The following is an 18613-nucleotide window of genomic DNA, read 5'->3' on the forward strand; positions in this document are numbered from 1 at the left end:
GATAATGATATTGATACAATTTTCAAACGCAATTGAATTGAATACTATCCGATCGTAAATCAATTTTTTTATTTTAATTACATATTTGAAAGTAAACCCCAGACATCAATAAGAATAGAAAACACAAATAAACACCACCTGAAACCTACTTTTCAGATTAACATTGAGGGTAAAACTTTGATTTGGTGTCATCTCATGCAAAGATTAGAACACAAAAATCAACATAAAACTTGATGAGCTCATCATAACTTCACTAGACAGAAGACTTTGGAAATACTTTACACTCAAGTCTTGAGTCTAATAGTTTGGCTTCTAAATATGAAAGGGTTAAGTGTCAAAAGGCCATCATAAAGCCAACACAACATGGCATAAAAAAGTGGAAAAGGCTTAATCTAAAACGTATCCCATTAGCGTTCTAGATAGCCAGCAATGTAGCGAAAATTGGAAAGCTTGATCTTTCACCTTTACAAACAGATTCCACCTGAATAAGTGGCTTCATATCTCTAGTATCTCTAGATTGAGTGGATACAAAAACTATTCTACTCTCTTTACTTCTCACCTTCCACCTATATTGGTTTTACCAAAACACAAATTACAGGGGTAGATATCTGCTCCGATCGAGTTCGTGAAAACCTATGATCTTGATGCCAAATTTCTATCATTCTTTTTACAAAGGGGCCAACCGAGCGGTCGATCATTCATTCATCTCATTAAAACAGTCAAATTGTTGTAACTTGTAATGTTTCTAAGAGTACCACTACCCCGTTTCGCATTGGCTTCTACAAATCGTTTCCATGCCTTTAGTGGCCGATTTGCCTCACCCAATTCAGAGTTGCCTCCTGTTCTATAATTCCTGAACAAGCCTCTCGCTGCAAAACTCATGAACTCAGTAGGATCGATGTAACCACGCATTCTTGATATGAATCCACCCTCTCGAGAAAGACGCATTCTGAAATTCCAATCAGAAACAGATTGCTCTGCTGAGGAAACATCCAAATCGGACTGAGTTTGAGTTTCTTGCTTGGTGGGAGAATTGTAGTCAATGGAAATAAAGCTCCCACTACCAAATGACTCCCAATCAATTTGCTGCAACATAATGGCTGCTCGTTCTGTGCCACTCATTTGATGATTTTGCATATCCAACGCACGATCGTGAGCTAGTTTTTCAACTTGAAGCTTCATTTCAAGCAACCGATTTCCAACTCTTGAAGCAACTGCATCATATAACTTTCCCCTCGAGAACTTTTGTGCTTTTTCAGAGTTGAGTAAATCTTCAAATTCAATGGGATCACCTATTAGAATTGTCACCTGAATTTCCATGGTAACAACAACAAGAATAATTAAGAAAGATAAGACGAATAGTTTGAAAATATAAGTCTGCCGAGATACTAAAAGATTTATGAGATATATGGAAATTGATTACACAGAAAGAACAATATTTATATGAGACAAAGACTCATATAAATATTTATATGAGACAAAGACTCGGTAAATATATCGTCATTCACAAGAACCCGTTAAGCAACCCACCGTCTTTCCAATCTTGGGAATTTTAGCTCCAATAGGCATGATCTCCTGCATCCCCGTGTGAACAAATGGGATAACTGTAGGCACAGTGTCTGCATCTAAAATCAGCCTGCCAGGATAGGTAAACAGGCTGTGTAAAAACAGAAGAAAATATAGGAAGCTATGCTGTGAGAGACAGCAAAGATTCGAAGTCAAAATTCATCTATGGAAAAATGCACACTACTTAAATACCTTGTAACTAAGAACCAAACTTCCAAATTAGAGTCCATAACATTTTAAAAAAGCTACCAAAAATATGGATCTTCAGAAATACTTCAACCCATAATTATAAACCAAAAAACCAGTTCAATAGATGTCCACCTTGCAATGCCTCTTTTTGAAGAACCCATTGTTTTTCCACCATCTCGTGAACGACTTCCCTCTGGAAAGATGTGAACCCACCCTCCATGATTCAATTTTGAAATAGCCATGTCCATTCCCTAGGGCCATCAAGACAAAAAATAACGTGAAAAAACTAATATACAGATTAAAAATAATAATAAATATCAAGTGTAATGTAATAAAGCCAAAAGTTCAAACAAAAACTCAATCCATGCACAGACCAATTAGACTATGATTTTTCACAGATACTTCACTTTAAGAAACATGGAGTTCAATCTATCCAAACATCTTTATCTACCAGTAAAAGAAAATAGTAAGCAACTGAGAGGTCAAATAGTAAAAGAGAGGGATCCAAACATTGATAACCATATGACTTTTTCTTAAGCTTTTTAGACACCACTTCCACCCATTAGTTTCGTTGTTTTGTTGTCTACTTTTTAGGAGTGTTCTCAAAATTCAAGCCAAGTTTTGAAAACTAAAAAAAAGAAAATCTTTAATAACTTGTTTTTGTTATTGGAATTTGGTTAAGAATTCAAATACTTACTTAAGAAATATGAAAACTTGGGCAAAGAAAAATTGGAGAAACAAGCACAATTTTCAAAAACCAAATACTCATCAAATAGTACTTTAGAGAAATATATTATATTATTTGCCTCCAGACTAAGCATCCTAAGTCATCGAATTGGAATCCAATTATCAAACAAAAACAAAAATGTAAAAACGTTGAAACTGTATACACAATAAGTAATATTACATTCTCCAGGATCCTTCTTCAAGAGAAATATAAAGATAAGAGATACAGAATGGTTCTCAACACCTACATACGTCAGAAACAAAGGTAAAACTTCAGAAATTAGAATTTATACCACTCATTGCTAAACTTAACTCTGTTTAAAGATGATAAGTAAAGTATTTGATCATGTCTATAAACAGGTAATTGGAAGCAATCCATTGAAGGCAACCACAGACATGTCGACCACATTTCAAATGATAAACACCATGTATTCCATTCAAACTATACAAAACCTTTCAGAGCCAGTATAAGAAGAATTCTAAAGGCTGCAATACCTTCTGATAAATACCATCACCACGGGCAACTGGCAGGACTTTCACAGTACTAAAAAATGCAGAAGTGACAGAATTGTTAAAACATCGATCTGTTGCACATAGAGTCCATCTCAAGTTCTGGGCATCAAAAAGTACACTTGGAGGAAGCAGTGCTGCAATTACAAAAGGGTCGTCTACAGAGGCCACATGATTGCTAACCTGAAAAAATAAGAAGAAAAAATACAGTGTTCCATTGTTGCCACAAATTATTCAAGAGACACAGGCATGCACATATAATGCTAGCTATACTCTTAACTAAAATATTCCTTCATGTCTTGGCAATACATCTAGCCAAAAAGCCTGGAATTAACATCCAAAAATGCAATGGAAAAACAAGTTAATAACGATCCTCACTGTAACAAGAGGTTGGTCCTTTGGTCTTTGCAACACAGCTTTGTGTAGTTTCTCAAGACCGTATACCTATAAGATAAACCAAAGGATCAAAACAAGATAGCAAATAAATGATTCAATAAGAAAGCAAACCACAGATTCCACTCATTTTCAACACCTGTACACGATTCAAACCATGCATAAACACATGGCAAACATTCCCAAGAACAGGAACAACTACAGCCTGAAGCATCCGAAGAATGAACGATTCTTCTCCATCGTTGAAATCCTTGCCAACTGTCTCCGTCAAAATTAAACCACCCACACATAGACAATTCAGCTTTTACAGAAACCACAATCAAAACAATCACTTCTTCCTCACATACAATCTCTACAGCATATTTAGACATATATGTACATAAAATCGATAAATTAAAACGCAAACTTAAAGGTCATATGTTAGAATCCCCTAGGCCCGATAATATTAGTTTCTTCAAGAGATGAATCTCATAGACTCGTACAGAGCGTGAAGTTCCCAGGCAACTAGACAAGAAATCTAACTAAAACGCTAAGGAGGAAGCAATGGAAAAGGAAACAGCACCTCGCTTGCGATAAAAAACAGTGGAGGACGGCAAATCATGGCGAAAATCACGAAACCTCTGAAGCCAAAGACAGAGAGTGAAGGAGAAGTAGCTATCGGAGAATATGGCAGGTCTGTGGCGGTGGTTGTCGACGGCGACACGGAAGCGATCCCTGAGGCGGAGCTGGAGGGAGCGGGCCTTGTTCTTCCAGAGATCAGTCCGGTCGATGAGATTGTGAGCCATAGAATTTCAGAAAGAGGAATCAGAGCAGAGCGGGGAGAGATTGTAGCAGTGAAAATGAGGGAATAGAGAATCGGAGGGTTTGATCGGAGAAGAAAGAAGAAGGCGGCGGCGAGTGAGGGGTTTTTGTTGCGTGTGTGTCGGTGTATGATACACCTGTTTTCCGATCCGACTCATCAGATAGCTTCACTATCACGTTATTACGTTATATCCATTTTCGGATTTACAATTACTCTAAATTATAGCATTAAATATTTAAATTTCCATCCACATCCAAATATTTCTTATTTACACATTATGATATCGACATGTTAACTTACTTAAAAAATTATAAAATGTTTATTTACTCATTCATTTTTTTTAATTTTAAATATTCATATCTCATTAATTCTAATAAAATAAAGTTTTGCAACAAAATGACATTGACGGATACGAGGCTAAAATTCATAACTTGCAACAAAAAAAAAAAGTAATTCTAAATTTCTAAAGTAACTCGAAAAAAAAAAATCTAAAGTTGTTTTTTTTTCTGAATTTGATCAATTTAATATCATATATTGATTGAATGCATAAGAATTGTTTTTAATGATATTTAGGGCAAAAACTTATTCTAAAATTAAAATTGCTACATTTTTTAGTTTAAGGTTAAATATTATTAGCCATTATAATTTTATGCTAATATGCAAGTGAAAAAAACTAGATCCAAATTATTACAACAGTAAATAGGGAAAAAAAAATCACAAGAACTTACATGGTTCCAACTTAAGAGGTCTCGGTTGGGTGCTTCGAAACATTTTGAGATGAGTTCGTTTTGTTGAATTGAAGTTCGTCTCTTGAGTCAAAGAGGTAAAGACTCTTGAAGCAATGACAATATTCATTGAGCTTGAGAGTATTTCTTCACTCTCGAAGTCTCAATCTTGAATATTTTGGTTGAATATGTTGCTTGAAGATTGTCGAACTGTTAAATGACAATGTTGCAACATTTCTGACATATCTTTCTTTATTTCTGAGACTAAGAAATGAGGTGGTGAGGTGGTGATTTGGGAGTTGTTTCTTTCTCTCCTATTTCACTACTCAAAATTAGCTAAGCAAACCATGTTGCACGTAAAACTTTGGAGGATCAAGAAGTTTAGGATTCTTTATACTCCTTATCCTTAGTGGTTTAAATTGCTTATGGCTCAAGATGTAATCTTATATAGTTCGAACTATGCTTATATCTACGAATTCCTCAAATCCTCTCTCTCTCCCTATTATACACTAATGAAATATTACCCAAATTATGATTTTTTTATCCCAAACGAACTTTTTGTTATATTTCTAACAATTACTCATTTTTCTTAAATGTTGACTTTTTGAAATAACCATTTGAAAAGAAATAACTCTTATTCTTCAACGTGTATAAATCAATTTAAAATCAAAATGTAAACAAAACTCTTGAATAAATTAGTTTAGGTTACACCAAAAAGAGCATAACTCAACTAACATCTGCATATGTCAACAACCACAAAGCCTACCGTTTGAATTCCCAAACCCTACTATACTAAAAAAAAAAAAAAAATAGTTTTGATCAGTTTAATTGATAATTCAATCGACTTCTGTCAGTTTGATCAAGTAATCAAGTGTAAGTGTAACAGACTCGGTTTAGAAAAACTTGGTTTCACTTGTAATCCTCACTATTCATGTACAATAATGCAATTATTGACCATCATATAGACTTTCTCCAATTCTATACAAAAGGCCAAAGAAACTTCGTTCTTCACTTTTCCTCCTTTCTTACCCCATGTCATGGTTCCATTTTTCTCTTTTCTTTTGTTGGTTAAATTACAAATTTGATCTCTATGATTAGGAAAAAGTTACATTATAGTTCTTATGGTTTAAAAGTTAAAATTTAGTAATTACAGTTTTATAAACCCAAACCATAAAAACTAAATTATAATTATAAACCATAAGGACTAAATCTTAATTATCTCTAAATTATACGGACCAAATTATATAATTTAACCCTTTCTATTTTACCCCGTCGCCAAACAAAAGTAGCACGAGGCTATGGTTTCAAGAGAAATGAACAAATAACAAGAAAATAAAGGGGCACCATTCAAAATGATGGTTTCCAATTGATTCTTCTATTTTAACAAATTAGAGTAATGGTATCATAATTGCAGAGTTCTTCCCCCACAGCATTCACTGATGATTAGCATATGAAGATTTGATAATTTGCAAAAGCATTGCCAGTGTCTAAGTAGTTAACATCAACCACAGTATCCCCAAGATCATCTGGAAAGTATCACAGGTTCAGCTTCCACATATTACTTTAAAGCAAAATAATAATGCAATGAAATAAATGGTTGAATAAAAATTAATTCCTATAGCATAAGCTTTAAAAGGTCTTGATCACGTTTCAGCTTTGGATTATGCCTCTATTTAGTATCGATTATTAATATTATACATGAAAGAGAATGAATGTGTCAAGTAAATTGATTAAATTATGACGTCTAACCATTCACTTGGATTTGCCTTCTTACGCCATGTTAATTATGACGTCTAACCATTCACTTGGCCTTCTTACATCATGTTAAATCAATTAATAGTTAAATGATAGATATCATGTCAACATTCAATCAACAATGTTACCAACAAAGACTAAACAGATGACCTTTTTTTTAATTTCAGAATTAGAAAATGTAGTAAAAAGAAAAATTCTCAAAGTTAAAAGGATCAAATATGCACAATGCTCAAAGTTGGAAGTTGGAGGATCAATTTTATAATCTAAAAGGAAAAATTTTCAAAATCATGAGCCTTGGAGAAAGTTAGAGAAACAAACCTTCATAAATAGTTCTTGCTATATGTACATAATTAGGTATGATATCTTTGTATATGATTCCATCTGGACGAGCATCCAGCACCACAAGAACACCTATAATGGACATTTTTAAAAAACAGTCAAGTTTTCACTAAGAACAAATGGAAGGGAATACCAAAAAAAAAAAAAAAGGCCCAACGCCCAAAAGGACCCAATTAACCTAGGAAAGGGCTCTTTCTACCTACAGAAATCCAAAGAGAAGGCCAACAAAAAATAAATAAGATTGCCAAAAAATTAGGGAAAGAGAGAACTAAAACAAATTTTAGTTTGATATACAAAATCTTTCTTATCTCATAGAGATAACGGTAAGTTTAGGCACAGTTCAACTAATTTTATAGATATATGGGAAAAATGGAAATAAAAGTAGTAGGATATTAGGTTTGTAGTCTGTTTAATGGACAACTAAACCAAACTAAGAAAGATTACCTGGTGCCTCCCAGTCCTTGGTAGAATTGCTGGGCATAGGTGCCAACCAAAGGATATTTCTCAAGTTCATTGAATCATCATAGGATACATTAGATCCTACATTAGAAAATTATAGTAATTAGCAAACAATCATTTTGAAGGGAGAAAGTGCAGATCAAAGCATTTGAAACATCAGCATTTCCCTATCTTTCAGCAGAGGGAGGGAGGAAATGGAAACAGAAGCAAGAGTTCAAGAGGCTCAGCTCTTAAAGAAAAAAAAGAAAGCTCAATTTTTTTTCAGAAAAAACAACTTTCATTGGGAAAAGAACCTTTGGAGTTTAGAGTTTTCTATTAACATTTTTGAAGCAAACTATAAAATTACATCCCAAAGATCTCAAACTCCTTTTTGTTTTTATTATTAGACTTATAACCCCTTTCATATTTTCTTCTTAAGTTTAGTCTTTTTTCCATGTTCTTCCACATGAAATAGATAGAGAAGGGACAAACTTCAGGTGAAAAGGTCTAAAAAAGAGAGGCTACAATGTCTGGTTAAGTTTTTCTTTCTGAACTTAATCTAAACATAGTTTATTGAAAAGGACATACTCAACAAGATGGAGAGTCAAACATAGCTTCAACACAAAGCATGTTTTTCCAGGCTTTTTGGAACAATTAGCAGTAAAAAATTGATTTTAGCTCAAGGCTTATGGGCTAGCAAAACCATATCACCTCCATGAGATTGAGGTCAAAAAAGAATTGCATATGATGCACGATACAGTTTGTCTTTACCTATTTGACAATAACCCATGTTGCATGGAAAAGCCTTCTCATCGTAAGCTGGGAACTCCTTGGCATGAAACCTGCCAAATGCAAAACTCGTCACGTCTCGGAGCTTTCATCGAAGAAAACTCCAAATATCAAATAAAACAGTTTTCAGGAGAAAAAGAAAAGGAAGAAAGAACTCACAAAATACCGAGCCTGTTGTTGTCGAAGGCAAGAAAAAGATGACCGTGAAATAAATCGAAACGGTTCAATGTAATGTTTAACCCCATAGCAGAAGATCGAGCAACAATGAGCTCAAACAGGAACTGAAGATATGAATTTAGTTCCTGCAAGTTAAATACCATACAACATTTATAAGTCCAAATCAAATGTCACAATTATCATAAACAATAGTCAGAGTGTAAAGATAGACCTCGCTTATGAAGCGTCTCCCATATGGTGTTCTTGTGAGTTCGCATTTGTGCCTTCTTGATCCATGAATGTCAGGTATCTATTACATTACTAAAGCGAGAAGGAGTTAATAACTAGGCTCTCAATCCTTACTAAACTTATTCAGATTTTGTGATTGACTTCTTATCATCACCACATAACACATGATATCAATGTTCAAGTAGAACAAGGATAGAAACTCTATCGTTAATTAAAGTTCCAGTTAAGAGCTTTTAAACTAGAGAGAGTGTCAATTAAGGGGGTCTCTGGGACACTAAATTGAGTTATGAAATCTGGAGTTAATATGTTGGAGTTAGAAAAGTTTGTATTTAAGGTACAAAATTGTAAAATGGAGTTCCTTGATAAAAGTAGAGGAAGATGGAGTTTCTCAATAAATGTGTAAAATTCCATAGTGTTTACTATTGATGTTATTTAACACCAACTTATAAAGTTGGTGGGTCAAACACCCCTCTATTTTCAACATGCTTTTTGAAAGATAAATTGAAGTATGTACTTTGATTCACGATCCAATACATAAACTAATTACGATTTGAGCTCAAGATTTGAATATCATGTTCCATTCAATCAAAAGGCTTATGCAGTTTTGAATCTTTTGATGAAACTAACTCATATACTCCAAAGATGAGCCAACCTGAGTTTCAACACAGATTATAATGATTCACACTTAAAACTTGTTCAAGGATAGATTACCATTACATTAAAAAACTTATGCTATAGACTACAATAATACATTCTAACATTCACATACACATTAGGCTAAATATACAAAATGGTTCCTAATCTTTTAAAAATTATAAGTTTTACCCTTTGACCTTAATCTCGTCAAGTTTTAATTTTATGTGTTAAAAATTCTCAATCGGGTCCTATTGAAAGAAAAAGAAAAATCAAATTGTCAACAAAAAGTATCAACATGTTAAACAAATGGAACATTACTCAATATGCTGCTAGAAACTTAAAATTTTCTAGCATTACGGTAGCATCTAAAAATTTTCAATTCTATTAATTGCGTAAAAAAATGTTCGTTTTGTTCATTTTGGACATCCAATAAAAAGAGTTGAAAGATACATATAGAGAAGATCAACCTGACATCTGGCATACACAAATCGAGAAATAAAAGGTGTCTTTGAAAAAAAAAACAATTCCTACCTAAACACATAAACCCAACCAGTCCATCTACAAAGTTTACGTACAAGTAAATAGCCAATTTGGTTAAAAAAAAAAAATTAGAATTTAGTCCTTATATTTTATAATTAAAATATAGGGACCTTATAGTCTATCTTTGAGCTAGTTGGGCTTCGAGATTGCAGGTACGCGAAAAGAATTCACTTTTGACTTTCTACTTTGATGTTTGTGCCCGGACCAATTGCCTTAGTTAGAAAGAAGGCATTTTTTAAGAAACTCCCTTCTGATAGATCAAAACTCTTATCAATAGTTCCTACAAATAACTATTAATAGGGATTTTATCAAACCATCAAATTATTTATGAGGTTTTATAAAAAATATGAGACTAAATTCTAACTTTTAAAATCATACAACTAAATTGTAACTTTCACCCAATAATGGGATCAAATGTGTAATTCATCAACTATCTGTAAACAAGTTTAAAGTGAATAAATAAAACTCACAGGGATTATAGCAGGATCAAGGGTACGATGGATGGCCCCAGGGTCTCCACCAGAATCAACACCAAGGCGAGCGAGTTCAAGAACCGACTGAGGCGGCCACCAAACGAGCTCATCCTCCTCTCTCCGACTCCGATTATCGAATCTGGTCGACCTCAAGCTCCGTCTACTGGAGAATTTCGCGATGTATGGAGTTGAATGGAAGGGAACAAGGAATTTGAAACAGGATTTTAGCTCCTTCGCTACGCTAGGGTTCACAGACGAAGCTTGAGATTTAGAACCGAGAAGATTGAGCAAATCGGAGGGAGTGGCTTTGGGAATTGGGGATCGTTTGTTGTAATAGGAAGAAAGAGCAAAAGGGGTGACTGAGAGAGAGAGGGAGAGGAAAATGGTGAATCTGAAAGAGATTGAAGGGTTACCCATTTGAGGCCTCTGTGTGGAGCTGATGAAAATGCATAGTAATGGAGATGAAGAACTGAGGAAGAAGATGAGAATGGAGTGCGACAAGTGTTTGAATCAGATCGGCCGTCTTCCCCAAACGAATTACAAGATGGTTCATGATTGTGGGGACAAAAAAATCGACCTCTTTCCCCTAAATAACTTCAAATCATTCCTTTTCCCTAATTAAATTTAAAAACCACCCAAAAAATCTAAAATTGGATAAAATCATTACATGCTACTGTTATAAAAGTTGGATAATCTGAAACCTAACTCTTTCATTAATAAAATAATAAAATATTTTTGCTTTTATTTTTTCCATTCTTTTAACAACTCGAAGCCCAACTCTTTGACTACTTATGTTTTTTTTTACAGTTAATAATATTCCATTTGTTTAATTCTAAATCATTTTTCTCCAAGTTTTTGGAATGCCCCAAATTCTACTTGAGCGTCCAAATTTGGGTCAATCCCAGCAAAGACATCTCTAAACATGGTCCTAAAATCAACTATCTCACTAATCTCGTTTTTTTATTTTGATAGTAATATTACTAGTCTTTTGACAATATAAACAATAATGTTATTTTGAGATTAAAAAATTTCTATGATTGATTTGATATACTCAATATTAATTTTTAATTTCAAATTATTGTTTTTGTTTAAAGTTGTTAGAAACTTATGCAAAAATATAGATATTAACTTTGGACTATTGTAAATAATATTTAAGGTTCTTTAGGATGTGTTGTAGACTGCAAGTGCATTTTCGTGATTGAATTTCATTAATAAATTTAATTATATGTCCAATGTTTTTTATTCACAACTGGAAGAAGATCCTCTATTACGCCTAGATCGATCATGTTGAGTCACATAGTGTCCACAATCGCCACGCCCTCTTACATTTGATGGTTAACTTTCCTTTGTAAAGTGTATACCCTCACTACGTTGTCGATATGTCACATACTGGTCATAGACATCTGGATGGACATGTGAAGTTTGTCCTTCTTCTATACTTAGTGTACTGAGGGTTGTTGGAAAAAATTCAAATATTGAGGGAAAGGACATCATGGAAGTATGTGTAAAATGATCAAGTGTCATTGTTGGATATTCATTCCGAACATTAAGTCGAATAGGAACATCCTGATGTCTTGCTGGATCACCTTGTTCTTCCATTGAAACATCACCATCAAAATATCGCACTCGATATATAGAAGTGAGTCTGCGCAAGGCTCTTTGAGCAAATAATGACAAATTTGGAAGCTCGGCCTGAAAGAGAATTGAATAACAAGTTAATGACTTTGAAATTTATTTTGGTGTGCAATGAATAAATAAAATCAAACAACCAATAAACTCATACCAACAAGTGATAGGATGCTCCTGCTTCAGTTATGTACCACCTGCTCACAGTGAAATGTCATTCAATATATCCAGGCTCAGTACCTACACCATTGTTAATAGGAGGTCCATTAATAACCAAACTTTGATGATTTTCCCAGATTGAAATTTGAACAGCCAAATATGCAATCCAATCTCGCTCATGTCTGCCCCTTAGATTGTGTGAATGAAGTCGGGCATCTGTGTTGCAAGGTTGAGGAATTTGTTGCAACATCCTAAATTGACGCATCACATGAATTGGGTGATGCCACTCCACAACGAAGAAGCATATGAGTGGACATCTGGATGTCCATATCTCATTACCATCGAGACAGTATGGTGGCAATAGTTGGATAAAATGATTATATGGCTCTCAAATAATCTGTATGCACATGTGTCAAAATATTAATGAACCAGAAGATTGAAATATTATGAATATATGATATATGAATGAATAAAATATTACCTAGTTAGGCGTATGTGTATCTAGTATTTGCCTATATTGTACTAGAACATGCGTCGATGCTCTAATTACAGAATAGTTGTCATTCCATCTACAACAATCACAAGTTGAATTTTAGCTATTAGTATTTCATAATGAACACAACAATACTGAGGTAAATATGCTTACCGTACTGCAAGTGGTCTGTCACCTAAGTTGTTCTCGTATCGATGGAGTCGTCGAGGCACTAAAAGAGGAAATTGATCCCATGCCCAAATCTGCAGTAATAGAAGTGGGCCTACAATGTTTTTTCCATCTATAATTGCACCCTTGCATAGTTGCCTATATAACCATGCAAGATATTCAAAGCCCCAACTGTAAGTCCTGACAACATCAAAATCTACCAAAAGAGGAAGATACATCAGGTGCACTCTACTGTTGGATTTGTCGGGAAATACCAATCCTCCAATCAACGTGAGAATATATGCTCAAGCATATTGTTGCATGTCTTCTTCATCTGCATTATTTGGTAGATGGGCAAAGTTGTTAAATTGATCAGCTAACCATGGTAGGCTTAGACAACCTCCCTTAAGAACGGGGTCATTCGTGGTTACGCTTAAAAGAAGGGCACAAAGTTATTCTTAATCATAATTTAGTGATCCGATCAATGGTCTTCCATTAATCGAGAATCCAAATTGGATAGCTACATCTTGAAGTGTAATTGTACACTCTCCATGCAACATGTGAAAAGTGTGTGTCTCCTGCCACCATCGTTCTACTAATGCCATTATCAGATGTCAGTCTAGTTGTATAAATTTTATATAAGAGACTCTGTAGAATTCTGCCGCTCGTAGATAGTTCAATATACGAGTGTCTAGGTTACCGTGCCTTTGAATACAATGCATAACATTGATATGCTCGTCTTCCCAAACAACCTCAGATCTATGGCTGCGCTGTAAGTACAAAACCGAGTCGTTGTATGGCCATGTGGTAACATCCTCGTCCATCTGATCCCATAAAAACAATATTAAATTTAACTTAAATATTTAGTAAAAATCAATGTGATTACATTCAATAAATACAATGATAGTTAATAAAGAATACACCCTTCATTGTATAAATACAATGAAAATTAATAAAGAATAAATAAGTAAAAGAAATTACAATCAATAAGGACAATTAAAAATAAATAACTAAGTCGCATCACGAGCTCGATTGGGAATATTCTGTATATTATGCCCTCTTTGTCTACAAATTGTGCACCGTGTCTTGTAACGTTCCCTCCAATCCATCTTCTTTTGCATGCGAGAAGTACATGGTCTACCAACTTTCCTAACTCGTGATTCGTCTGGATAAATAGTGGGGAAGTTAGGATTAAGCCAACATTTTTTATCAGAGATAGCCTCGAATTGGAGTAAATAACATACCAAATAGGTGGGAATTTTGTAATAGTCTTCAATGTAGTAAAAGTAGTCTACCCCAATGGTCTTACACGCAGCCATAGCGTGAGAACAAGGGATTCTAAAATTCTGCCACTTATTGCATGTGCATGTTCTTTCATTTAATTTTATTCGGTGTATAGTTCCATTCATTAGTGTTATTGGGTTGATTGAGGTGGTGACGTCACACAACCCTGCTCGATGGTCAAATATGTTGACGGAATGTTTAGTTGCATATTATTCCCAACAAGTTATTTTCTTTATCACATACCTATGACAAATACGACAATTACTTAGAATACCTCTACAGTCAATATCAAAACGTGGGTAACTAAGATGTGAATAATTTACCTTGTGAAACACTCTCCCGATTCAAGAGCAGTCTTTATTTCTACACGATGAGCAACGAAATAAGCAATAGTTTGATAAAACGTTGCTTGGACTAGTGCAGTGATGGGTAGCTTTCTGGCTCCTTTCAGAACAACATTTATACTTTTGGCCACATTCGTGGTTAGCCATCCATAACGATGACCACCATCATGTGACTGTGTCGACTGCTTAGGATCTATGGAAGTACAATATCGTAAGCAATTTGTGTTTGCTGTTTGAAGTTTGGTCATACAGTTATTAAACTTCCTAACTAGAAATTTTGATACTGCACTATACACCAAACTCTTCAATAGACTATTTTTATACTTGTTGTTAAAATTACTCGCCACATGTCGCAAGCAGAATCTGTGGTGTACTCCAACTCAACTATTGTTAGGGTTTCTGATAGCAGATATAATGCCTTTGTGTCTATCTGAAATTATACACATTCCCTCTCTTCTTTGCACTACATGATCCCATAAATTTCTAAAAAATCAGCCCCATGAGTCAGCATTTTCCTCCGGTACAATAGTGTATGCAACTGGATAGACGTGATCATTTACATCGACTGAGATAGCTATTAACAATGTTCCTTCATACTTCCCATACAAATGGGTTCCGTCAATTTGAAGTAGCGGCCTACAATGCTTGAAACCCTCAATAACAAGCCCAAACGACCAAAACACGTTATTGAACATTACAATCCTTTCATCACAATCCACTTCATTTTACCTCCAATGGACGATTGTATCGAGGTTTTGATTTGTAAAATATTCATCCATTTAGATAGCAAATTGTATGATTCGATCCAATCTCCGAATATCTTCGCAATTGTCTTTCTTCTTCCGTCCAATATTTTCCAGTAACTAACGGAATAACCATACTTTTTCAAGATAATATCTTGTAATGTTTTGATGTAAACTGACGGATTTTTTTTCACTATGTTGCTTACCTCAGATGCAATTAGATTTGAGTCCAATTGATTGTGATCCTGACTCAGTCTTGCATATACACAGGAATGTGGGCCATTATACTGGATAATTTCAAATTTACCGTGTTTTTTTACGATAAACAGTGTGAAGTCTCCACGTGCACCCATTGTTATATCTTCTTGAAGCCAATCTTCTTCGCATAGTCCTTCAATCCGGTCACGAACGTTTCAAACTCCAATCCGAAATCCCAAAATGAGCACCACTACTAGAAAATTCTATGTATTCTCTTGCGATTGAGAATTCAAGTAAAAGTTGTGGGCTTTGCTTAAATTTTAGAGAGGGGGGAAAGGAAGAGAAGAGGAAAGAAGAAAACTTACTTTTCTTCTCTGTGTTTTTTAGGGAGAAAAACCACAGAGAAAGTTCTTTGTGTCAAAAACAAAGTTGTAGAAGAACAAAACTGAACCCATCTTCCACCTACTGGTTGAGAAAATTAAGGGGAGGGTCTCCCTTTAATTAAATTAAAATTAAAATTAATTTATTTTAATATATATATATATACACTATATGTTATATCAAATACAATATAACCTATAGTTCTATTTTCTCTCAATAATACATGGTATTTAATATAAATCACATTTATACTAAATTCAATTATATGAATCACATCCATATAATTAATCTTTGAATCACATTCAAATATTTAATTTCCTCTCTACCATTTATGATAATTAACATAAATCATATTTATATTAAAATTTAATTATATGAATCTCATTCATATAATTAGTATTTGAATCATATTCAAATATTTAATTCCTCTTAAGATAAACTATATATTATAATGTATCAAATACATTATATTAATTATATCATATATAATTAATTTAATTAATTATATCACATATAGTTAATTCTCTCAATCAATTTGAACAATTCAAATTAATCTAAAATTAATTTTGAATAATTCCTGTTGAGCTACAGGCGACCTTATGGACCTGTAGATTGAAGCTTCAATACTATTTTGATAATTAATTAAATTCTTTAATCAAATTATCCAACATCCATTAATTTTCGGCCACTCCACTAAAGACCGACAGCTGCACTCTTTGCACTATAGATATATTCTTCTGTGTCTATTAGATATAACTAGTCAATAATGTAATGACCCTTCACAAATTGCTCGTCAGTACAACTGGGCCAAAACTACCGGCCCATGTAGTTACATTTAACTCTACCACTGATCCCTCTAATGAACAACAAGTCATAGTCCAATTATGACCAAGTCCCTCTCGAACCAAGAGAGGGTGTGGTCACATGGTTCAAGCCTTAGAATCAGTCTTTAGGGAAAAATTTACCTATTTACCCCAGACATCAGAGAAAAAGTGAATTTCGTCTTGTGTAGTTGTATTTCCAACTCCTAATTAGCAAATCTCTAAAATGATAGGCATATTGAGTTGAAAATCTGGCCACTCTCACCCATACAAATTAAAAGACCGCCTTCATAGGTAAGAGTTCACAACTCACTTAGGATTCAGGTCATATCACCTATGGTTATCCTGATGAAATGTAAGTCTCTATTATTAATGACGTTATATAATTAGAGTAGTCATTTTGTGGTTTTGTCTTATACAAACTCTTTGTATAAGATACCTTCGCTCACATGTCTCCACATGAACTATCGGAATCAAATCATTTGTAGTACTTTACAACACTTGTAGCATCTACAAAGCGGGTCGTATCCGTAGTGTTTTCAGGATAATGTACCCAGCCTTATCTATCTACTATAGACTGTTTAGGTTATCATTTAAACATGATTCACCTATATGTCTCTACACACATGTTTAAATTACATAAAATAACTTAGGATCTTAGTTTATTGGATTGGGTGTATGATCATAAAATAACAATTATTTAATTAATAACAATTTGTTTATACAATGTTTACCAACTACGAGAATATTAAAGAGATTTAGGACATCAATCTCAACATCAGAATGCTTAATAAATGCATATTCGCTGAAAATCTAAAAAATATAAAACATAATATGAGTGGTCTATCAAACATACCCTAGAAATTTATGAAATATAGACCTAGCTATCTATGTAGTAAGCTCTAAGATATTATGAAGTAAATTTGATCAAAAGAGAGACAGAGAGACAGAGAGAAAATATGATAAGAAAATGATTTTAAAATCTGAAAAAGGAAAATGTACTTTTTTAGGCTAACAATAACAACAAAAGAAACTACAAACAAACCTCTTAGAGAATACTATCTAGAAATAAATTCTTTCCAAGTTAAAGAAAAAACTCTGCAAAGGCATGAGTAGCTTTGTTCGCCTTCAGAAAAACATGACAAAAACCAAGGCATTTTCGAGGAAGATTTAGTTACACTATATAAGGGTGTTTGGGGTGAGAAGATGAGATGAAATGAGTTGAGATATGAACCAAACTCATTATTTAAGAGGCCAACTTCGTATGTCATCGATATTTTATACCATGTCCACCAACAGTGCAATCAACCCTCATCACCACCAATGCCTCTTTGCTCAACTTCGACGACTACCTCTGACGACCAACTTTAGCAACCACTTTTGATGACCAACTCCAACAACCACCTCCGATGAATATCTCTGATGGCCAACTCCAACAATTTGACAACCACGTCCGACAAGCAACTCTGATGACCTCCTTTAATAGGCAAAATCGACAACCACCGCCTACGCCCAACTCCAACAACATCCAACCACCACTATTGAGGGCTAACTCTGGTGACCTCCGACGACGACCATTCCACCAACTCCGACAACCATTATTTTAAATTATGACTACTACAATTTGGGTTTTATTGACACACGATCTTTTTTCTTTTCTTTTTTTTTTTTTTTTGACATTCGTGACATAATACTGTCAATACAACCTTCATGTAAAGCTTAAAAGTAACTGTTAATTTAAAAATTCATATAAAACATCAATAAATGTTTATATTTAAGTTGGCGCACAAAATTGTCAATAAAGCCACCATTATTGATACAAAAGTACATATGTTCCATCAAAACGTTCAATTCTCGATTTTTTTATTAGTTCATAATATTTCATAGTCATTCTTTATAGTAATTTAACATAAATAAAATCACTGTTATCATGTAAGAAATCAAACAAACTTGTATGTAAAAATACTTTTGAGAAACAATTGTCAAACACATGAATGCTTTTATTTTAAAAAGTTTTTATTAAAAGTGTTAAAGTGAAAATGACTTAACTAGAAACGTCACATGTACAAATTGATAAAATGATTGCATAAATTTTTTTTAAAAAAAAAAAATTGAAATGCATGATCCAAAA

General features: G+C 33.9%; 2 protein-coding genes across 2 annotated transcripts; both read right to left on the reverse strand.

Moving 5' to 3' along the window:
• Nucleotides 1-220: 220 nt before the first annotated feature.
• Nucleotides 221-4397, reverse strand: LOC120071031 (Phospholipid/glycerol acyltransferase family protein). The gene is made up of 7 exons (XM_039023015.2): nucleotides 3947-4397; nucleotides 3524-3642; nucleotides 3370-3435; nucleotides 2977-3174; nucleotides 1888-2006; nucleotides 1531-1636; nucleotides 221-1308 (listed from the first exon to the last, which is right to left on the reverse strand). The coding sequence occupies exons 1-7, from the start codon at nucleotides 4167-4169 to the stop codon at nucleotides 703-705; spliced, it is 1437 nt and encodes a 478-aa protein (XP_038878943.2). The 5' UTR covers nucleotides 4170-4397; the 3' UTR covers nucleotides 221-702.
• Nucleotides 4398-6151: 1754 nt separating this feature from the next.
• Nucleotides 6152-10878, reverse strand: LOC120071032 (T-box protein). The gene is made up of 7 exons (XM_039023016.2): nucleotides 10284-10878; nucleotides 8621-8698; nucleotides 8392-8534; nucleotides 8215-8285; nucleotides 7450-7545; nucleotides 6985-7077; nucleotides 6152-6437 (listed from the first exon to the last, which is right to left on the reverse strand). Exons 1-7 carry the CDS (start codon nucleotides 10701-10703, stop codon nucleotides 6355-6357), a joined length of 984 nt encoding a protein of 327 aa, XP_038878944.1. The 5' UTR covers nucleotides 10704-10878; the 3' UTR covers nucleotides 6152-6354.
• Between the last annotated feature and the right edge of the window lie 7735 nt (nucleotides 10879-18613).

Source organism: Benincasa hispida, chromosome 2 (assembly GCF_027475165.1).
Source record: "Benincasa hispida cultivar pf3 chromosome 2, pf3_genome.v1.1, whole genome shotgun sequence".
In the NCBI taxonomy this organism is placed as follows: domain Eukaryota; kingdom Viridiplantae; phylum Streptophyta; class Magnoliopsida; order Cucurbitales; family Cucurbitaceae; genus Benincasa; species Benincasa hispida.